This window comes from Opisthocomus hoazin, chromosome 2 (genome assembly GCF_030867145.1).
Source record: "Opisthocomus hoazin isolate bOpiHoa1 chromosome 2, bOpiHoa1.hap1, whole genome shotgun sequence".
NCBI classification, from domain to species: domain Eukaryota; kingdom Metazoa; phylum Chordata; class Aves; order Opisthocomiformes; family Opisthocomidae; genus Opisthocomus; species Opisthocomus hoazin.
The window spans coordinates 108,350,973-108,375,137 of NC_134415.1; the positions used below are offsets into that span (position 1 = coordinate 108,350,973).

The following is a 24,165-nucleotide window of genomic DNA, read 5'->3' on the forward strand; positions in this document are numbered from 1 at the left end:
GCATTTTTTTAAATTACTATTTTAATGCGTCTTGCTCATCTTTGCCCTAACATACTAAAGTTCTGTTCTAGCTCAAAGTATACTTGTGGAATTCAAGCAAACTCACAAAAACAGAAATCCTGTTTTATAACACGCTTTTAACACAGCTTCTACCAGAAATCCTGTCACCTCAGTGGAGACTGGCTTGAGCTGGGCAACGATGGTGCTTCCTTGGGACCTTTCAGTCCCTCAGCCTCAGAGTCCTTCTCATCACCTCCTTTCACTAGCCATGGAGGGGAGAGAAAGCCGTGCCTCGGCCCCAACACGGGCCGACAACAACGCCATAACCAAACTTCACGATTCAAAGCTTCAGCCAGCCCACGTGGAAGGAATTTCTTCCGACATGAAAAGCTGTCTTCAGCATTTCGCTGGCAAGTGTTCTTCATGTGCAAACGTGAGTGGGCCACCATCAGATATGCAAGTGAGAAAGAGCAATCTCAGCTGAAGTTAATTTTATTTCCATTTCCCTTTGCAATACAGGCAACTGCTAAGAACCTCCAAACACGTTACACTGAACCAATTCACTACTCCCAGGGCAACTTTTTGCATCAGCACCCAAATTTCCCTTTCTCTCTCCCTGCGACATGCAGAACTGGGAAATACAGGTACCAGGAAGTCACCCATCAGTGTGGGCATCCCCAGGGCACAGGAGCACACATGTCCCTCTTCCAGCCCACAGAGAAACCTGTACCAGCATAAAAAAAAAAATAATTAAGCAACTGTCTTGCTTTCACCTAACCAAAGTTATCGAGCTTAACAACAGGCCATTTAACAATGAGATGTATTCCTGCAGCAACCTTTCTCTGACAGACTAAATGACCTTCTGTATTCATTTTAATGAAATTATTACAAGGTCACATTTCCCAGAAAAATTAGTTCAATGAGGAAGAAAAAATAAAATCTATACAGGGGGTTGGAGGGGTTTTCCTCCAGAAATGTTTATCAAGTATGTTTTCCTGAGATTGCTAGGCACAGTTTCAGCTCCTCTCTGCAGCAAAAGCAAGCAGCACCTAATAAACGTTTCATTCAGTAACTCAGACACTTTATAATAACTTCATAATCCCTCAGTAACTCAGACACTTTAACTTATAATGCAAACAAGTTTTTACCCATGCTCATGGACAAGATATAAGAATTATAACAATGTATAAAAAAGTTGATCTCTGTAAACTCCAGAGTAGAATCATTACAGAGGCTTTAGGTACAGTTAGTGAATATGTACTGGGATCAGTGAAATGGAACTAAAAAAAAAAACAACAAACAAATAAACAAACAAAAAAATCACTCAGTTATTTGCCAGCAATTTATCTGGGCCAGTTAATGCTAGATACAAGTCCTAAAAGGGCAAAAGAAGCAAGAAAAAAAGTAATGCACACCTGTCCTTGTATATTTGAAATTAAAAATTCAGAACCTAGCATAGACAAACATTCATTGCAAGAATACCTAAAAATCAGTACAAATTCCTGCACAATTTGTTTGTCTTTTAGGCAAACAATACCAGTTACCTCAGACAAAAGATAAAGTTTTGCTGTCATCCCTTGGAAGCCCTTTATCTCATCAATTGCTCTTTTCAATCAACGTCTCTGAGCCTTGTCCCTGCACACAGCTAGCAAGTGAAGTCCAGTAGGAAAGTCACCTTACAGAGCAGCTGAACAAATAAGAAAAAACAATTATAACTTATTACTCAGAAAGAAAACATCAAATACTATCGAAATGATTAAATCAACCTCTTGGAAATCTATGACAGTGAATCACATTCGATCATTTAACACATTATAAACATCTAGCAAAGATTTTACTGGATTACTTCAAAACAAAATAAGATACAATTACATCTATGTAAACTCTTTTCTTCGTAGGTAAAAACAGAAATAAGTTTTTAATTGATCTATTTATTTTCTTAATATTTCTTCGTTTATCCCTGTGCTCACACACACTTGGCTAGAAGAAAAAAAACATAATTAGGAGTGACATGTGACTCCATAGCTGCATTCTTGCAATGGGAATTTTCTTGTTACTCTTTGTTACACAGCTTGTCTGAACTGTCACACAAAATAATTGATCCTTACCTTAAAACAATGCATTTTCCTTTATTTACGGAGAGAAATGTGATCTTCAGAAATAAATAAATTGTTCTGTTACAGATGGGATGTCAGACACCAGCAAGCTATTGCCAGCTTCAAAAACAAGGGACCATTCAGAACTACAATTCATATTCTGTTCTCATTCTTCTGAAATCTTGGCATCCCTTTTACCATCATTTGTAACTGTCTGCATGCTGAAAATAGATATCTAACAAACAATGCAGTTTAGCCCAAGACCAACTCCCTTTATAGCTGCAGTTTAATTTAAGCAGTGTTCTTATTTCGATCCCCCAATTATAGTAAAAAACATCTTTTTATTTTACTTTAGTCCGAAATACAAGCTTATGTCCCTCCAGTGTTCTTCACTTCCATAAACCAAATTGTAAAATATACCAATGCTTTTCTTGTCAGCATTATAAAAGCCCCAATTTAACTGCCTCTTGTCTCAGTCACAAAATTAGCTTTTTAAAATAGTTAAAACCCACATAAACCATGACATAATTCAATAAACAGCACAAAAGGTAACTAAATTATCTGAAAGAAATCCATATAGCGCACAAAATAAAAAGCAGTTTCCCCAGCAGAGAAACACAGCCATCTCTACAGCGAAAACACCACAGCCATCCAGCAGCTCCCTAGTAGGATTAACAAAAAATTCTTCTAAGTTTTGGAGTTTTTGTTAGAATATGTAAAGTCACCCCAATGGCAGCTTTCATGAGAGTACAGTTATTCCTACTTCACTCTCACCTGCAGACTCAACCCAGACTTCCTCCTCAGGGACAGAGGAACTACAACTGTTTTAGTGTTCCGGCAAAAAATAACCACAGAAAGACACAATCACAGCACTCGATCACATACAGGATATCCAGATTTAAGTCCTTGGCCTCCTTGCTCTATGTCTGTCCATGTCAGGAGCAAAGCAATCTCACACTCATAGCCCTAGAGAGCTGACCATTTGTACAAAAAGGTATACAAAACACTTTTACAACCAGCGTCTAGGAGGTATCTTTAGTCTGTTTTCAGTTAAAAAAAAAAATCAAACAAATTTCATCCCACTGAAGAACATCTTAAGTCCCAAACTTCAGCAGAACAAGGTTTCTCACCTAGCTTTACCCACAGTACTGGGGACAGTGGTGTGGCGATTGAACATCCAGCTCTTCACTACACCTGGTCCTTAAGGGCACCTCACGCTTCCCAAATGAAGAAGAGCTACAAGTGATTCTCTCTCAGGTAAACAAAGTTTTTGGCAGTAACATGAAGACTATGCTATCAAATTCTTTCTCAAAATATCCTTGTACGAACACTGAAATTTCAGTATTTGACTTTAAAATTTTAACGTAAACATTAATTTTCCATGAACAGGAAATACACCATCTGTTCACGATTCAAGAACTGTATTGTGATGCAGCCACACTCCAAATCTCAGTGCTATGTACTAACCTACCTCGATAGACTCCATTAATTATAAAAACAGAGCTTAAAGCTTATTTTAGGTCTTACAGTTGTTGTAAAAGGTAACTTGGCATAGGACAACTGGGATGAATTGTTGGCAAGTATACTCCGTATGAGGAAATACACCCAACGTTTTCTAATGGTTTTCACAGAGAAATCATGAGATATAGTGTCATGTACCAGAACTAGCAAGAAAGAGACATATTCCGAGATGGAAATGCAAAACCAGAAGCCTGTCTGACACAGAGTACATCCCCCACCCCTGCTGCCTTGGGCAAGTAGGTGTTTGTCAGGTAGCCATCCTGCTGAGCACACAAAGCTGGTTTGCCTTTCCAAACAGGCCCCGATAAACATCTCTGAAGTCCTCACTTGAAGAAAAGGACTTCCACTTCGAAACATCACAAGATGTTTTTGAAGTAAAGAAATGAAAACCAGCCAGAGACCACATCTCCTAACAAAGCAGTAACAGCAGAAGCGCGGGCCATCCCACCTAAACACCATCCCAGCACTAAATGTCCAGCTTTCAGCCCCAGCTGGCCAGTGTGAAGATGACTTCTCTACAGGAGGAGCACAATGTGAATCCTGATTCTCAGAATTACCAGCTTTCTCATTCCTCTTTGCATAGCCTGCAGTCCGCAGCAGATCCTTTTCATGTTTAAATGGGCTTGGTTAAGAACACTCCATTACAGCAACCAATTAAAAACATAATTATAACTTACAGCCATGATAAAATTTGCCATTTTCATCTAGCTTTTGAAAAATGATTTTTTTTTTTTGTTGATACAGAGAGCAAGAGTCATCCTCTATTTTGTTTCACAAAATAGCCATGGAAATTTTTTATCTACGGGATCTTAACACCAGTACTTTGTGCATAAATTCATATACACAGACACACTAAAGAAGAGAACACGAGCTAGTACTATCATCAAGTGTCAATTCTGGAAGCAGTTTTTTGGATTATGCTCTTAGCCAAGGAAGCCTTCACACCTACCCCCCCTCCAACAGCTCCCTGGCTGCTAACACATACATTCATTCAAAATACACAGAGAAAAATACTAGGGAATTTTTAATCATGCCTAGAAGAAGAATCTCTTTTTAAAGCAGTCTAGAAGAGAGAGTAAACAGGCATTAATTTTTCTAAAGTTCCTCTTACCTGAATTTGCTCTGGGGTAAGGGAATTAACTAGCACAGACTTGTCACTGCCTAATTAACAACGCATGAATGGCATGTCCAAACAGCTATGAGCAGATACATTGCATAAGCATAATAAATGAAATATAGGTAAAACATGTTATCTTCCTTTCTTTTGTTGCATGTAGTTTTTCCCTATCAAGAAGCAGCAGAAGCTGCTATACTACAGACCTCAGCTGTACCTTAACTTCAACAAGCTAGAGATTCAGACGGTTATTGCTAATGAAAACACATTATTTAATATGACTTTAATCACATAGCTTTCACATACATTCTCAACACATCCCCATGGCAAAGATTAAGGTTTACCATTATTTTTTGCCTTTGTATATGTTAGGATTGACACAAATAAATTTGTGACTGTTATTTGTCAAAACCATAGCAAACCTACTTGACAAGACTAAAACTGAGATTTGTAGTGCAAGGTATACACCTGTAAATGGAAAGCAACTCATGTGACTTTCAACACTATAGCTAGATTTGTCAGGACAACAAACAGGCAAGAGAAAAAATTCCCATGATGTCACAAGAACATTAAAAAAAAAAAAAGCAAGTTATTTAATCTGTGGCCTCAGTTCAGGATTTTAGAATCATTATGCAAAAGCTAAAAAAATTTTTTTTATGATTTATCAAAGGATCCCGCACCCAGCGGGAGCCTTATCCTCACTACGAGCCACAGTAACCCACCCATGCGCCCACTGTCTGAAGGCGCTGGCAGGTGCTGCTCATCCCTTCTGAGCAGACACCATGGGTGGCCAGGGTACACACACACCAAAAAACCCTCAATCATTACAAAACAATCCTATGCTTCCTTCCTTTAATTGTTATGTATATTTGCAGTTCTACTTGGACCTAAAATTCTCACTTATTTTCCACCTGCAAGATGGCTCACGAGAATTATCTAGAAAGTGAACTAAAGTGTATTTTAGCGTAATTATTAAAATTTATCTTCACTGAAATTCCTTTTCTTAATATGCTTTTTTAAGAGAGTTAGAAATTGTAAAGCAAAAAACCACACAAGTTCCAACAGTTTCAAACAAAGCTTTTTGAGATGACAGGGAAAGCATCCATTGACACAAGATCAGGTAGGAACAGCATCTCAATAAATAAGTCTAATCCCAGGCTACTAAGGAGTCACATGTCTGGAAATAAGGATGTGATACACGTAGTTCTACACGTCACAAAGAGCTTCTCAGAGAAAGAACCCGAATTCTGGAATGTCACCCTGATTTTTTGTCAGAGTATCCCACACGTTGACATGCTGCACAAAGTTGGAGCTGTTGCCACAATTATTAGCTGTCTTTGAAAAACGGAAGTCCCTGCTTGAGTGGAACTACTGATTCCTTAGGGATGACTCTTCCTCCACAGCACTACATTGCTTTGGAGATGGATTATCCAATAGAGACAGTTTCACAGTAACTGTCACTAAACAACACACAGCTAAATTCAGGGTCCTGACCACATGGATTAAGACAAGGACAGGAAAAGTATTTTTGCCAACAATAACCTCAGCGATGCCTCAGAGCATTAATAAAACTGTCAACAATGCTGGCCAGAAACCTAACCCATTAAAAGCTGATTTCACAACTTTCTGCTTCTTTCACGTTCCAAATTTCCTAGGTAGTATCTAGTAACAGACCTCTGTCTGTGGCAGTGTCTAAGTTAGAGAAAGCAGTTTTGATGTAGGATGGTAATTCCCAAATTCCTAAAGAGTTACGGCTGCACAAAACTAAGATAAATACTCTTTCATAATTAAATGGCTTCATACAGGTGTAAGTTCTGGGTGAACAATACGTAAAATGTCCTATAAGTAATAATGCATATTATTAATATACATACATTATTATATACATCTATCGATGTATATAATACTGTAAGTAATAATGTCCTATATGAGGGACAGACCAAAAATTTGTGAGAAAGTCACTTTCTACCCAAACTGTACTAGCAACTTTACCAAAATGAAGAACAGCTGTACTGGGTTCAACCATAGGTCTCCATAAACTTCTGCTTTGGGATGGTCAGAACAAGCACATAATTCTTCTCCCAAGAAATCTCCCAGCATCCAACTACCAAAAGCCAAGTTCTTTTAAGACTTAAAATACAGAATACCAAGCACTACACAAAGGTGTGTTTACAGGAACTAAAACAGGAAAACAGGGGGAAAAAAAAAAGCCATATTCTGTTACAGAGAACAAACGCAGAAGGCAATGACACTGTGTCTTTGTACATCCTATTTTTATGCCCTCTGAAATCTGGGCTATACAAGCGGCCACACAGCTACCAGTATACAGCAGACCTGGGGCACCGAGTGCTAACTTTGCAGAACCAGCTCTGTAGTCCAGAATACATATTGCTCTTCCATAAATCTCTGTGCTCCGACCACACAGAGGTTCAGCATGCTTCACCTCTGCTTCCCATAGGAATGCACACTGGCTAGAGAACTGCAGCATCAGAAGGTCCTTCAGCTACAGTCCTCATCAGACATTGCCCAGATTACGTGTGCTTAGTGAAAGCAGCACTTGCCCTAACAGAAAACAACTCACCCCTCTCTGTCCCCTCAATTCAGACTCCATATCTGTCCCGCCATTTGAGACTCTGGTCCAAATATCCTGCCTGTGCCACAGGCTTCACTTGTTTTTTCTGTACGGGGCACCATATGCATGAGCATTTGAGCCTGCCAACGCATGATGAAGGTGTGATGATACAGTCCACACAACATTGCCTTAGAAAACACGTATTTGCAGATTTGGACTGTAAGGACCAATTGCTCCCCAGGTTTCTTTCCGGCTTGCTCTCACAACACCAGCAAGCAAGTTCCAAGAACTAGACAGGGTAGATGACAGGAGCTCATGTTTCAGCAAAATACCACTGGAAGCAAGTTTTCAGGCGATACGGTGAAAGCGAGTGTTGGGGCGGTAAAAACACTTTTGGAAATATAATCAAATTGTTACAACAAAATTAGCTTTAAACCCCAAACAATTTCAATTACCTTCTGGTGGTGGGGGAGGGAATTCCTCTGTGTCCATCCTAGTGTATCCACCGTGCCTTTAGCAGACTGAAAAACCCTGCAAAAACGAAGGGAACATGTTTTGTACATGAACATGATTTCCTAACACTGAGACACTCCTTTTCAATTTGGCCAAGCTCATATCTATTAGCTAAGACCATTATGGAAGAGAGGAAATGTGCCTGGCTTCTTGCTTCAAACTACATCTAGTCCAAATTTTTATGTACACAGCCCCCAGTATTGGAGCCAATTCCTGTAATGATCTCAGTAAGTCAGCTGAAGAAAGATGAAGTTTTCAAACTATTTGGTACTCTGCAGCTCCCACTGTGACAATCACGAGCAGATTACTAAAACATGTTATTTCAGTTCCTGTTTGGAGTATATATTCTGTTTCAAAACCTTGATGAAGGGGAGGGGGAGAAAAATTCTATGAAGCTCATCAGTTTTAATGATGCTTTTCTCCATTTGGCAATCAGAAATCACAAGTTTTCACTATACACTTTATACACAGTGTTTGGTGTTTTTTTTGGCAATCTTAAAAACTCCACTTGAGTCCCTTTACTTTCACCTCTCCTGAGGAGAACAAAGTACCAGTGAGTAGCCTCTCCTGAGCACCTTCTCTTTCCCCCTCTTTTCTCAAATGCCATCGGTCTCATGTTTTAAGGAAAAGAATAAACCTACAAAGCATCTCCATACTTTGTTCCTGAATACACACTGGGAGAGAGCAAAGCCCAGAACCTGCAACAGAAATTTTCCTTCCTTCCCCGTAACAGTAGTGATATTCCAGTACCATCTGGAAGGACAAACTGGACCTGTTGTGCTAAGCAATGCAAACCCATTTTCACTCTAACTCAAGAGACAGCATATAAAAATGAGAGATTTCAGAACACGGCTGAGGAGGAAAAGTAAGTTTCCAAAAGCCCCACAAGAGAGTGGAAGCACCAGTGCTAAATTTTCTGTCCTACTCTTGAGCAGCCCATAGCTGTTAATGTCTAGAAGCTACCATTTCTGCTTGCAACAGCAGGCAAAACATCTCAAGCCCTTGGAAAGTCACCATAGCCAAAGTATGAAGACAGCGAGTTGAAGGAGATAGTGAAACTCAAGGCACAGTGGAGAAATAATAAACAAAATGAATCAGGATACAGAGGTCAAATCAATTGGAACTTACAGAAGAGGTGGCAGCGGATGGAAGGGAGTGCCTCAGCAAACGATCCAACCAACCATAGGCGGTACCAGGCAATTTACCTCCCTGGCATCAGGTATGCAAGGGCAAATCACCGGGACTGATGTGCCAGGAAGGATAACAACCCTGGCAGCACCAGATCCTCATATGATGAGATAATTCATAACAACTTGCACTTCCTAAGCATACAAAATTCCCTTTTAAATCGTCGTAAGCTTCGGTAATTCTTAATCAAGTCCCAGATAAAATAAAGTAGCTTCAGAGCCAATGCTCAGAAAGGATTCATACGCATATACAACATCCGTCTACAACACACAAAATATTCCATTACATGCCTTCACTATACTGTGTCCCTTCTAAAGCCCCTCTCTAAAACTTCTATCTATCTGCAGAGCTCAAAGGCGTGCTCCTGTTTACAAATGTCTGGAATGCATCTTGCCACGCCAAAATTGTCAGCCAAAATGAGGGAAAACTATAGTTTGAAGAAAAGGCTGTTTATGTTTTTAAAGTTGAATCATCACTTGCAAACAGATTTTTCAAGTGTGAAACACACAATAACCAGCAAACCTCTGAAAGTGAGTCTCAGTACCTCTTCCAAATTCCTCTTTAGGAGAGTGGCTAAAAGGCCTTCAGAATATTTTTTCTTATTTAAACATATGATGTGAGTTTTTAAACACCTGTGAAAGTTAACTTCAACAATGATTTAAAAGATCAGTTTCTTCCTCACAAGCAAATACTAACAATTAACATGCAAAACTGAGCTATGGAAGTTTTCAGCTTGTTTTTGTTTTGATCTAGCTCACAGTGACATGTTTCAAATTACACAAGAATTGTGTTGAAGAAGGACACAGACCCAGTGTTAAGAGTCCTAGCCACTGACCTGCTTGCTCCCATCTGAACAGTGCATTATTCACAAGAAGAAAGATACATTTTCTCACTTAAGAATGCCTTAGGGGTTGACTTACACATCACTTGAATTCACCTTGAAGTTCCACAGAATTTTCTCTACTTTTCAGATGCTGAGAAAAACATTGCAGCAGCAAAGACAGCCTGTGTATTGTAAGTTCCAACAACAGCCTACATAAAAATAAAATAATTGCCATTTTATGTAGTGGCTGGCATGTTTGTGGAATGATCTCTAACAGCACCGTAATTCAAAGATAAGTTTTTCACTTTTCTATTGAGAGGCAGGGGAACTAACTCCAGATGAAGATGTTTAAATCAAGACTAAGTCAGATGATTCAATTCAGCTAGCAGCACACGGCACAACTTCCATTTGTAGCTCAAGTGGTTTCCCCATTGATTCTGCTGCTACCAGAGTTACATGCCACACAGCTATACGGTGCATTCAAGCAATTATTGTAGAAATCACAGCTCAAACTAAGCTGAAAGGGACCTCTGAATGTTCTCTCACACACCGAGGTTCGGCGTCTTCAAAATCAGATCAGGTTGCTCTTGGCCTTTTCCACCCAAGTTCTGAAACCCGCCAAAGGTGGAGGTCTCGCCCGGTCCCAGGGCAGCCTGCTCCTGTCCTTCACCACTCACGCCAAGAAGAGTTTATCCCTGACGCCCAACTGCAGTTACCCCGCAGCAGGAGCGGCTTGCGGCCATTGCCTCTCGTTCTCCTGCCACGCACCTCTGAAAAAAGCCTGGCTCTGCCTTCTTTCCAAACCCGCCTCACGGAACAGGGGACTGCAGTTCAAACCCGCTCAGTCCTTTCTTCCGACGACACAGACCTGGTTCCCTCAGCCTCTCCTGACCTGTTCCCACCACCAGCCATGGCAGCAGCCTTCACTGGGCTCGCTCCAGTTTGCCAGTCCCCCACTTGTATTGGGCCCCACACTTGACACTGTATTCCAGATGCAACACCGTGACCACTGAGCATGTGTTCTTTAGCTTAACATAAAATTATTTAAGACATTGAACAACTATGTGCTTTCAAGACACAGAATACCAAAATTCCATTTCACAGGTATTTAAAAGTTCTAATGGGGAAAAAAAATAGCCTATTAAACATAAAACACATGAGCTATTAATGTGCATTGCATTATAAAATTACAAATCTGAATAACTGAACAACTGCCCTGACGTACTAGATATGACACAAAGGTTATCAAAATATGGAGTTGTTCCCCCCCCCCAAAGTGATTTCTCAAACACAGTATAACCTCTGGTTAATGACTCAAACTGCTCCCTTCCAGGCTCCACAGCAACCACAGAAACACAGGGACAGAAAACAGCTCTTTAATTTACTCCAAAGCCTAGGACCTCCCCTTGCCTCCCAGCTGCCCGACAGCTCACCGGACTCAGTGCTCATCACCTTCTTTCCTTCAGGTGAGGGTGAAGAGGTAGCAGTGGGCAGCGTGTACCATGGTGGTGGTCTACAGATTGCCTCCTTTCCATCTCTTCCCCCACATTTACCATGTGCACCCAACGTACAGCAGATGCTGGGAGAGTGGCCAAGAAGCACTCAGACACTTTCGTGAAAGGCGGGTGACCCACTCTGGCCAAAAGACCGGCCCTCGCTTCCCCTGTCTGCTTCCTGATGTTTTCACCTGGTCCTTTCCTGCCAAACTGTTAGGAGCAACCGGCAGCTCCTATTCACATTTACAGACTGGAAGAGGAAAGACAGCTTTCCAAGTTCCCAGTTTAACTGTCTGCTTATAACAGATTAGTTATTGAACCAATCTATCTACCATATAAAGAAAATATTCTGAGCTTACGAGACTACTGCTGTTAAAAAACCACAATTTATAGCAGCGCAGCATGCTTTTATTCCAGCAGTTTGGCTAGTAATTTTGTCAGTTTTCCTGTAAAAATCAATAACCATGTTAAACACACGTATTTCAAAAGAAAAAAATTCAAATCCCTTAATACACTGCAATATATTTAGGCCTCACTAAGTCCATAATGATTTCTAAATTTTAAGTCGATATTTAAGAAAAGGCAAATTTAATATCACATCAAAATCAGATGTTCCTGGGCGATGTTTCTCACGCAGAGAAGTCCTGCACTGTGGAAGCAGTCAGATCTCGAATGGCACTTGCACCAGAAACGAGAATGGGCCGAGAGCGAAATGATGCCCAAGGACAGCTCCCATCACTTATTCCCAGAGGGCTGGAAGGCATGTCCTATGAGGGGCGGCTGAGGACTTTGGGCTTGTCTAGTTTGGAGAAAAGGAGGCCAAGGGGTGACCTTACTGCTCTCTACAGCTTCCTGAGGAGGGAGGTGCTGATCTCTTCTCGCTGGGATCCAGTGATAGCACGTGTGGGAATGGTTCAAAGCTGCACCAGGGGAGGTTCAGACCTGACATTATGGAGCATTTCTTTACCAAGAGGGTGGCCAAACACTGGAACAGGCTTGCTAGAGAGGTGGTCAATGCCCCAAGCCTGTTGGTGTTTAAGAGGCATTTGGACAATGCCCTTAATAACGTGCTTTAAATTTTGGTCAGCCCTGAAGCGGTCAGGCAGTTGGACTAGACAGTTCTTGTAGGTCTCCTCCAGCTGAAATATTCTATTCCATTATTTCCCGTTTTTCATCAAGAGCACTCACCTTCAACCACGAAAGGTGGTATGGAAGGAGGTGGGAGTCCACAGTGCCCCACCGCAGACCTTACAACCTTAGAGCAGTAACACCTCTACAACTAAGGCCATTGGCCTGGTATCCATGAGACTGAAATTCTGATTTCCTGGCAAATGGCAGTTTCAGCAAATAAAACAACAGCACCTTTATACTTGTCCAAAGACTACAGCAGAAAGTTTGTGTTCCTCTCTGTGACTCAGTTTCCCCTTTCTTTACCCCTGTAAATCCTTCTGCCTGTAAAGACAACATACCTTCTCTTTAAGGAGCGTACACTGCAAGTGCAGCAACATCAGGATTCTTCATTGTTAACGGTGCAGAAAGAATAAGCCAGTGAGCATTTTTTAACAGAAAACAGAAGATGAAACAAGGAGATTGATTTCCAAGGAACTGTGACTCACAGAGAAAGCTTCGTACAGGCAAGCTGCAAAGCAACTTCTGAGAAAGCCTGAAAGCCTAAAAATGAAATTAAAATAACCCTGTGAAGACAAAGCCCATGAATGTCTAAAATTCTCTTGTGTCCACATCACTTACTGCATATTGCTGTGTAATGCCCAACGGAGTCTTCTTCCACCTATAAAAAGAGAACTCCTGCTGGCAAGTAAATCTTGCTGAAATCTGATATATAGAATCTTTTGAGACTAAAGAGAAAAGCAAGAAGAAAAAAGAACACAGAAGAAAGAATGCTAATATACTTTTAAGTACCTCAAGATGGCTCTGTTACACAGAAAAAATAAAAATCGATATCACATTTTATTCTCCATATGAGTGTACTCCTAAGAAACACAGACTGCAGACTTTTTCTTTTTTTAAAAAAGAGATGGTTTTATACTACAGCGGGTGTGAGTGAAGCAGGCATTTATATTATGATAGCTTACCATCACATGCTGTAAACCACAGAAGGCTGTCTCAAGACTGGATCATTATTTCTTCTAATGTATATTTGTGTTTTATTATCGGCTAACAGTTCTATCCTGTACTAGTTTTATTCTTAATTTTATCAAAGAAAATTACCTAAATCATAAGCAATGGAACAATAAGGAACCACACAGGTTCAAGCAGAAAATTAATATGAAAGCCCAGTTCCTGGCTCAGTTAAATCAGGGGAAATTCTGTTACCAGCTGCAATGTAAACAAGGCCAGATCCACAGAGACGCACACTTCTCAGACTGTATGCAGAATCCACCTCCCCAAAAGCTACTTCACCTCTTGTTCTGCCACCCTTTCTCACACCAAGCAGCATCCTGCTAAAAGCGAGACACCAATGCAGCAGCAAGCCCTGAAGAAGCAGCGATCTACAGGGACATCCTGAGAACATGGCCGAAGATTGGTATTCTCATCCTCCTTTTTACAGGGTATTATTTACAACATCTCTTCACCTAGAGCAGATTCCTGCCCAGTACATCATCTGCAAGAGGGTAAAAGAGGAAGAAAGCAAAGACTGCATTTGCAGATTTGTCTGAGGGGTCCTATCCACCACGCAGGCAGAAAGCATTATGGATTATTTAATATTTATATTCTTCCCCTCTACGGACAGGTTATTATTGTGAAGCAAAACACAGAATCACGGATTCACAGACTCGGTCGGGCTGACAGGTACCTTAGCAGGTCATGTAGTCCAGCTTGCTGCTCAAAGCCAGGTCAGCTGTCAGGTGAGACCAGGCTGCTTTATCTACTGGGATCCTGAAAACCTCCAAAGACAGAGGCTGTACAACCTTGCTAGGCAACCTGTTTTCCTACTTGGTTATCCTCCTAGAGAAAAATATTGCCCTTCTACCTAGTTAGAACCACCCTTACTTCCGTTTATGACCTGTTGTCCTGTAACCTTCTTGATAACCCAATGGCACGCCGGGGCAGGCTGCCATTAAGCCCCCATGAAGCATCTCTGCTCCAGGCCAGCTCCCTCAGCCTTTCCTCCAGGGCAGTGCTCCTTGACATTGTGGTCGCCTTGTGCTGAACTCGCTCCAGTTTATCCACATCTTTCTTGGACTGGGGCTGGGTGTGGACATAAAGCTGGATGCAATACTCCAGGTGTGGTCTGACAAGTGCTGAGTAAAGGGGAACCTTTCCCTTGGAAAGAGCTCTTACTTTCCACGTGCACAATCTTGCCTTCATCCTTGCTGAAATTCACAAAGCTCCTGCCAGCCAGCTCCTCCAACCCACCCAGGTCCTTCTGAACACCAGCCCTGATCTCAAGCACATCTACTCCGCACCCCTTCCCCCAGTCTGGCATCATCTGAGAACTTCAGGAGCAAGGGCTGGTCACCTTCCAAGTCATGCATAACATTAAACAGGACACGTCTTACGGCGGACAGCTGGGACACTCCACTGGTCACCAGCCTCCAGGTAAGTTATAACCAGCTAGCCACCTCTAAACCAAACCATCCCACCAGTTTTTCACCCATCTAGTAGTACATCCACCCACATCATAATGACATTCTGGAAAAGACCTTGCTGAACCCAACATGAACATATGATTATACGAAGCTCAGTAGCACTATATTTAATTTACAGACAGAAAAGCCGAGACCTACAAATATTTCAGGAACGAGAGGGAGTACAGGTAAAAAGTTATTGAAAGCAAGGAAAGCAACAGGTTCCCAAACATCCACGTAGGGCACCTGACTTATTGAATAAGCCCTTGCTCCTGTCTTTTGTGCTGGCAACTGTTTGAATACCCAAAGAAAGAATCACTCCGGGTTCTGGAGGCCATTCTGGCGGTCTAGTGTACAATAACAGTCACAAGCATCCGAAGAACTAAAAGTGAAAGCTGGCGTCACGTACTTTTAGTCAGGACTGATTTTTTTGTTGTTGCTGTTTTGTGCCACACAAACTAGATGCCTGTGGTGCTGGTTCAAGACCATTGTCTTCCACATTGCACACACAGGCAAAATAAAGATATATAAATACTAAGAGCATTTTTGTTAATACGCTCTAAATTTGACTGCAATCAAACAACTTTCTCTGGAAAAGTAATCTTATTTCTGCAATTTACTCTTTTAAATTTAATACAAAATAGCCCCTTCCAATATTGGAGATCAAGCATTACCTTAATTGGAAGCACCCTCAGGAAGATATCTATTTTTTAATTCAGAAAAGATGCTTGCATGCTGCATAACACTTCAGTTGTCATGTAAACCTATGTATAGCTTAGTTGCATACATATTACTATAATACACATGTAATTAGAATTATTATACAGAGACTTTATAATTTTTTTTACCAAAAAAGCACCAAACAGTAACTTGTTCCAGTAATTCTGATCAACCTCACATGTAAAATACAGTATTTTTGTCACAGGGTGAACACCCTCTCCTCAAATCTATTTTGTTGTTATGGATACAGCCAATAAAACACTTTTTCCCCTCTCCAATTGTACGTAATCTGCACATCCACCCCAAAAGCAGAAAGTCCTGATCAGACCTGCATTAAATCCATGAGTTCTAGTTTCACAAAGCACAGGTTGTCTTTCAAGGTGCTGATGACAATTGATTAAATTTCCATCAGAAGCTCTTTCCAATGATACAAGTGAAATGCTACACCAAACTGAAGACTCATTTGCTATCACTTTCTGCAAACCTAGTCCTGACAGAGACGCTCTTCCTAAACACCTTCAGTTTTACGGTACTACTGTCCTTGGAAAAGTAACCACACTATTTCTCATCAAGGACAACCCATTACAGAAAAGTGAAATCACATCTGATCACTAGAGAAGTGTCCAAATGAACAAATTTCTTCCACCTGATGAATAAAATTATTAAGAATATAAATACAGACTCTTATTCCTGTGTTTCTAAAAAAACTATTTGGAGTAAAATATGGAAATATATTTCTAATCATAAATTAGCATCATATTGCATGCACTAGAAAAATAACACACTTCATTTATTTGAATAATATTTTGGTGTAAAAAAAAAAAAATCAGATATCAGGTAATGCAGATGTTAAAACATCAACTGAAGTAAGAAAGAAAAACAGTACCAGCACCTGCATGGAACAGCCCCCATCTTCAAAATATGTAAAATGGAAGGCAGTTTCCCATGAAGTGCAAGCTCTGCCTCTAGTCCTAACATCAGCGGTCTCCACTCCTTCCTTGATATGGAAATTGAGCAGACCTCTTCCTTCTCCAGCTTCTATAGTGCAAAAATGAAGTTATTAAGACTCAAATTAGTCAGTCCATGGTTTGCAACATCATTGAATATTTTGTAAAAAAAATCTAAAAGAACACTGAGGATGCGACACCAAATGCTTTAAAATGGTGAAAAATACAAAGGCAAGAGACATAAACTCAAGACTCACTGTGGTCCCAGCAGCAGGCCTAGATATTGCTGTTTGCTTCCCAAGAACTTACGATCCCATTTTACAGATTAGGAAATGATGTTTATTCCCCTTCTTGAAATTCAATACAAAAAATATTCATATTATTTCTGCAATCTTTTTGAAAGCATTTCTAGCAAAGACACTACAGAACAGATGAATGTCTGACCTTGAGCTTGGATCCTAATGGTTTGTATTCATGGTTCAGCCCCAAGTAACAAGTACTGTACAGTACAGTAAGTTACTGAAACAGATTTTCCCAAGATAATGCCCCTATTCAGCACCACATAAGTAGAACAATTTATTTTGCTCTGGTTAACTGCTTCACCCACGCATTTGATATTAAGCTTCAGGCTTCCTGACTGAGCAGCAAACATGTAGGACATGAATCAATGTTCTGCAGTTATGCATCACTTCCCACAGTCTTGCTGATTCAGGCAATTCAGAATAAAATATGAATCAAGTTTTTGATCTAAACACACAAGTTTGAAAACATATTTTTCAAATCTTGTTTAGCTTTACTTGTTATCATTCCCTTAAAAGCAAGTTGTACTTTCACACGTGCCTGGTTTCAAAATTAATCTGAAGCATTTACCTGGAGTCCTGCGTCCAGCTTGGGAGCCCTCAGCACAGCAAAGACATAGAGCTGCTGTAGCGGGTCCAGAGGAGGGCCACAAAAAATGTCCGAGGGCTGGAACGCCTCTGCCATGCGGACAGGCTGAGAGAGTTGGGGCTGTTCAGCCTGGAAAAGAGAAGGCTCCGGGGAGACCTTACCGCGGTCTTCCAGTACTTAAAGGGGGCCTACAAGAGAGCTGGACAGGGACTTTTTATAAGGGCATGTAGTGATAAGACAATGGGTAATGGCTTTAAACTAAAAGAGGGTAGATTTAGATTAGAAATAAAATAGAAATTCTTTACGATGAGGGTGGTGAAGAGCTGGCACAGGTTGCCCAGAGAAGCTGTGGCTGCCCCCTCCATGGCAGTGTTCAAGGCCAGGTTGGATGGGGCTTTCAGCAACCTGGTCTAGTGGAAGGTGTCCCTGCCCATGGCAGGGGGGTTGGAACGAGATGATCTACAAGGTCAAACCATTCTATGCTTCTATGATTTTGGCGGAACTAAAACTCAGATTTTTTACTGTAAGGAAATGTCCAAGTGATTAAAATCTCAAACAATGCTAACAATGCAGCAGTTTCCTTCCACGGATATGTAACACACCTTGAGTCCCGAGATTCCGCTCTCTGCAAACCACATATGCACACAGTGACATTACTGAGAAAGACTGGAAAACAGAAAGAGTATTAAGACATAGTTGTACGTGTCCATAATAAGAATTTTGGTTTATCTTGCTCACACACCTCTCCTCCCTATCATCAAGAGCGCCTCCGCCTCATAACATGCCTGCAGTCTCCCTAACTAATTCTCAGGCTTCAGCTTATGAATCCCTGATAATTTCCAAGCATCTAGGCTTGCAGCTTTTCCACTCTTTAAACAACTTCTGGATTCAGAAACAAATTTACCGATACTAATTTTCCGCTAACAGATACAACAACAGCAAATACTTTGTATGAATAGGAGTGGGAAAAAATATCTGTAACGAATGCCGATTTTAACAAAAGGAGGTCTTGAATATGAAAAAATGCCTCCCTCACATGTTGCAGAATATATTTAAAATTAACAACTAATTCATACCACTATCAATGAAGCCTTGTTTATTGCCCCATTATAACACACAAAATGTTCAAAAAGTAAGACACACTCGACAACTGCATTTAATTTAACACTGTAACTCCAAAGGAAGTTTCTCTATGGGACAACTGCTGCAACAGATATTCCACAAGAAGCATCCAAGGATAGTATGGAAATGCACTTGCAGCTCAAAAAGCCATTTAGAGGTCTAAGACAATTACACCATGAGATACCTTCTACAGTTCTAAACTACAACCGTAAAATGGAAAGACATAATTAAAGAAACAGAAGTCACTTTACAGAAGCAAAAAAGAAAATTACTATCCCACATATGCAAAGATGAAGAAAAGTACTACACACTGCTCATTTCTATATCACATACAAAATTCAGAGCAGTGTAGTATTATAGAAGCATGAACAAATTGACTGCAGCTCTGCACAACATATATTTAATCTGAAAGTCTGAATCAAAACTACTCGCCTTGGATTGCAGAATTTGTTTCCTGGCTTCTTCATAAATAGACTGAAGTTTCTAAATTTTCTACAGCATTCTAAAAATAATTCCTACTTTATACAGAAGCAGTTAATAGTCTTCCTGTTTTACAAATGAGTAATGTCCTATTCCCAGTTGCATTAAATTCTGTTAACAGTTATGAAGTTTAACAATAGTCCTTCAGGTTTTAGACCAGCTTGTTCTCTTCCTTCAAATGTTTATGAACTATGGAAGGACTCCTAAATGGCTCAGAATCAACTTAAGAACTCCTCTGGTGCTGAGATTTCTTCATATCAAATTTATTAACGCTGAGACTAAATACCCTCAATTGTAAAAAAAAAAAATGGAAAACATAAGACAGTTCCCTCCTAGCAGTTAGGTAGTAGCGTCCTGGCAAAAAGACAAAAAAAAAAAAATCAGTACAAGGTTTTATGTATATAAAATGAAAACCAAAAAAACAAAGAAATAAAGAAAAAGCTCTATTAAAAAGAGTAACTTAAATAGACTGAAAGACACTAAAAATCTCCAAATGCATTTAATAAAAGCTGCGATGTCTAACTTTAAAAAATCAGACTACTCAAAAACTAAGGCTGCACCTTACAAAGTTTGGATTCTGGAAATTTTAAAGACACACAGATGCTAGGTTTAAGACTATCAGAACTTTTTATATTTGACATATGACTAAAGTAAGTGTTCAGACTTAGTATTTCAGCCCAGTGTAAGTCAGCACACTTCCACTGAAGTTAGTACGCTAGAAGGAAAAAAACACACAAGATACTGAGGTACTCAGATGCTCAATTTCTATCACAATAATAATGAAAATCTAAATACTAAATATGTAATACTGTGGATTTTTAAAGTTAATCTTGGTAAATGATAAAGCTTGTTTCACAGTACCCTACTCCAGGAAAGGACTGCTGCAGCCCACTGATGAGCGAAACCATATCCTACGTGCTGAGAGTAACCATAGCTCCTGTGCACGGGCATGGAGGGCAGCAACGGCCTCTTCAGCAGGTCGCTGTGCTCACCCGGCAAAGCCAACAGCACAGGACTTGCACATTTGGTCTCCAGGTTTCAGAGCTGCGATGCCAGCCTGCACACACCTCTCATGGAGCACTATGGCTCTTCTCCATACCCCGTGGCATACGGAGTCCCGAAGCCCAAACCCATCAGATTCCAACGGGTCCTGCACTCGGCGGGAGCTGGCAGACAGCATGTGCCTCAAGCATCCTTCCTCCCACCCCATCCACCTGTGGGTACCAGCCACAAAAGCCCCACCATGCCCTGGACCCCCGGTGCCCATCCCATCACAAAGTGCCCATCGCCACTCACGTAGCAGGTCGTGTCTCACATACAACGCCACAGGTACGCTAAGAAATCCATAGACTACATTATAAAAATCTTGAAATCTCACTGTAACACCTTCAGAAATATCAGATTTCAGGGTACCATCTAAAGAACTACTGTTCATAATCAGATAAACACATGTAACTAGCGCTTGGGCTACCGAGCCTGGGGAGGACAGGAGACAAGATGCATTAAACAAAGCGAGTCAGCCAGATTATCAAGATCAAACCGATCACCCAAGTGAAAAGAATGAAGGGCCCACTGAAGAAAACAGCTGAACAGCCAGAACCGCTGCCTGAATAATGGGCTTGCAGTTGTAGGCTCCCAACACGTCCCATGTTCAGGCAATAAATCCGTGCCTCCCCTGAGTGTCAACAGAAGATTTTAAAAAATGTAATACTTCATTACTCCTGCAGAACAGATTGCTCACTGGAGTTCACTAAGCTGAGTAAGGGCTTCGGGAAAACATTTATTTTCTTTAGAACAACAATAGTCACAAACTAACTAAGCAGAGTAAGGGCTCTGGGAAAACATTTATTTTCTTTACAATAATAATAATCACAAACTACATTGGTTTATCCTCACTGTATTTACTCAGCATTAGACAGTTCTTAAACAGTCAATCTCTCTTACTTCCTGACTCATGCTAAAAAAACCTATGCCTTTTCACAGTAACAGTAAATTGCACAACTGAAAAAAAAAAAAAGATACTTTCTACATTGCAATTAAACAACTTCAAACCTGCTAGCACAAGATAAAAGCCACGAGAGCTTCGCAGCTCTGGGAAAAAAAGGAGGACCGAACAAATACTTAAATGAAAGAGGACAGAATTTAGGATGGATAAAATCTTTTCGGTCAAAAATACAAGCACCACCTAAAGGCCTTTAAAACAAGCCGTTGCTAAGGGCAAACTGTTGACAGCTGTCTTGCCAAGCACCTGGTACTGCCTAGGGACGAGGCTCGCTGGCTCGCCCAGGTGAGTGACTGGGCAGACTCTGAAGGCTGCTCTGGCCTTACCCTGCAAGGACGGGGCATCTTTCAGGAGTAGCTACGTGGGCTGGGATCGCCACAAGCAACTACCGAACTCCTCCAACAGCTAAAGCGTCCATTACAAAAAAACCAATGGCAATTTTAAAATCTCCTTTGGAGAAAAAAATCAATACAGAAATGGACGGTCGCTACTGTGCCAAATTATTTTCCCCCCGTTCTCGTGCAAGCCAATTCGACTGCCGGTGCCAGGCACGAAGCTGGTGTCGAAGGCAGCTTTTAAGAAGGGGGAAGGACAGACTCTCCAGTCTCCGGGAGCCCGGCTCTCCCGCAGCCTGGCCCGCACCCGGCGGCAAGCCGAGGGAAGCGGGAGCCGGGCAGCCCCCGGGGCACGCAGGGACGCCCACGCCAGCCGAATCCCCGGAGGAAACCTCGGGGGGGGGGGGGGGAACCCCGCCAGAGACCCGGAGCTGGAAGTTCGGGAACGGGAGTAAAGGCGCTTATTGACGGCCCCCAGCACCCGCCGACAGCACCCGGCCGGGGAGCGGCGTCTCCCCGCCGCACACCGAGCTCAGCCTCCGCGGACCAAACTTTCCGTGACCAACGCCGGGGCGTGACCCCGGGGCTCCCCGCCGGCCGCGGCGGGAACACCCACCTCCTCCGCCGAGAACTCCGAGGCACCGCCCGCCTCCGCTCCCCAGGGCTCCGCCGGCTGCCCCGCTCCCCGGACACGTCACTCGGCCGCCGGGCAGCCGCCCGCCCCGCCACCGCCGCGCCCGGCCCGCCACCGCCTCCCGCCCCGCCCGCCGCCGGGCCTTTCGGGCAGCGCCCGCCGCCATTGGGGCAGAGCGAGGCGCCGCCGCCTCCCGGTTGGCGCAGCCGCCTGCCGGTCGCGGCGGGGCGGGGCGAAGGGTGGTGGCGGGCGGTCGCCGTGTCCCGCCCGTCCCCTCCCCGGTTCCCCCGCCCCCCCCCCCCCCGCGACCGCGGACCCCCGCCGCATTCCTGCCGCCGCACGTGACGGGCCCCGGCGGGCGGGAGGGCGGCGCGGGGCAGCCGCGAGGTGGGGCCGTCGGTGTGAGGGGCGGCGCGCGCAGCGGGGCGCGCGCGTGAGCGGCGGAACTGCTGCCCCTCGGGCTGGCCGCGAGGAGCGGCCCGGGGGCGCGCGGCGGTGCTGCCGGGTCTGTGAGCGCCGTTTCCAAGGTTCCCTACAGACGCCGGCACCTCGCACCCCGCCTTCGGACCTCCGCTCGTTCCTCATCCTTGCAGAGCCACGGAACTGTGGGTTGGAGGAGACCTCTGAGATCATCAAGTCCAACCATCCACCCAACACCACCACGCCTGCTAAACCATGTCCCGAAGTGCCACATCGACACGTTTTTTGAACACCTCCAGGGATGGGGACTCCACCACATCCCTGGGCAGCCTGGTCCAGTGCCTGACCACTACGTGAGGAAATTTTTCCTAATATCCAGTCTAGACCTCCCCTGACGCAACTCGAGGCCATTGCCTCTCGTCCTATCACTAGTTACCTGAGAGAAGAGACCGACACCTGCCTCACTACAACCTCCTTTCAGGTAGCTGTAGAGAGCAATAAGGTCTCCCCTCAGACTCCTCCATACTAAACAGCCCCAGTTCCCTCAGCCACTCCTCATAAGACTTGTTCTTCACTCCCCTAACCAGACTCATAGCCCTTCTCTGGACACACTCCAGCACCTCAATGTCCTTCTTGTAGTGAGGGGTCCAAAACTCAACACAGTACTCCAGGTGCGGCCTCACCAGTGCCGAGTACAGTGGGTCCTCATACACATTAAGTCCTTGGTATCACTTACAACTATTTAATATTGCTAAATATTATTTAAAATCTTTGGACCGCTTTTAAGTATGAGAATTTCAAGCTAAACACTGTTCAAAGACCCACGCATCATCCAGCAGTGCTCCTTGCCTATCTAAGTGCATTCTTGCTACAGCCAGTAACGAAATGCACCCAGTAAATTCATTATCATTACATGAAAATGTTAGTAGAAAATGGCGGCATTTCAAATGACCTTTGATTAATCCACCTTTTTTTGACATTTTTCATTTGTCTGTAGTTTAACAGCACACATTCACAGCTGTCCCGTGTCTTTGTGTGGGTTCATACAACTTGAATCACAGATTAAATATTTAAAAGCATGACTTTCAAAAATGTTTCCGTTTTCACCACGTTATTTCTTTTTAATGCAGTTTGACACAGTGTGAACTTGAAGTAGTTCTCACATAGCTCTATAGGCTCTATATCAGAAAAAAAAAAAAAAGAGAAGAGAAAAATTGGGCCTTATGTAAAGGTTATGGCCAGGAATACCATTCCGGCATTCAGTTTGGCTTCCAGCAGATAGGTGACTTTATCCTGTTGTTTCTTTAATTTTTTAAATACGTTGTACTTCACTTACATTTAACTGTGATTTCAGGAGCTGAAATGGCAGGGAATCAGTCTGCAGCAAACTGTTTGATAACTGCTTGCCGTTAGAGGCCACATTAAAGAACAGACACATATCTAGACTCCATGCAACTAGCTCAATTCCATGATTAAAAACACAATTTATTAGCAATATCCTTCTCCTTTTGGCAGCCAACTCATTATCCATGTGCATTAATTTCTCTTTTCAGTGTTAGAGAGACAAGCTTCTTTCAGAACCCCTTTGATCTTTGAGAACCACTTCTTTGAGTCTGGTGACCACACTTACGCAGCCGTCTCTAATTCAAATCAAAAGTCACTGGGGAAACCTTGTTGGACAAATCCAGCAACAGCAGACCAACT

At 42.5% G+C, this 24,165-nt stretch overlaps 1 protein-coding gene across 5 annotated transcripts in view; it reads right to left on the reverse strand.

Moving 5' to 3' along the window:
• Window positions 1–22,105, reverse strand: part of ARHGEF10 (Rho guanine nucleotide exchange factor 10) — a 117,319-nt gene extending 95,214 nt beyond the window's left edge. For all 5 annotated transcript variants that reach the window (XM_075414718.1, XM_075414721.1, XM_075414720.1 and 2 more), the window contains exons 1-2: window positions 22,024–22,105; window positions 7,759–7,834 (exon numbers count right to left, since the gene is read on the reverse strand). In XM_075414718.1, the coding sequence (XP_075270833.1) occupies window positions 7,759–7,795 (37 nt within the window). In that variant the 5' untranslated portion in view covers window positions 7,796–7,834; window positions 22,024–22,105. The remainder of the gene's footprint in view (window positions 1–7,758; window positions 7,835–22,023) is intronic.
• Between the last annotated feature and the right edge of the window lie 2,060 nt (window positions 22,106–24,165).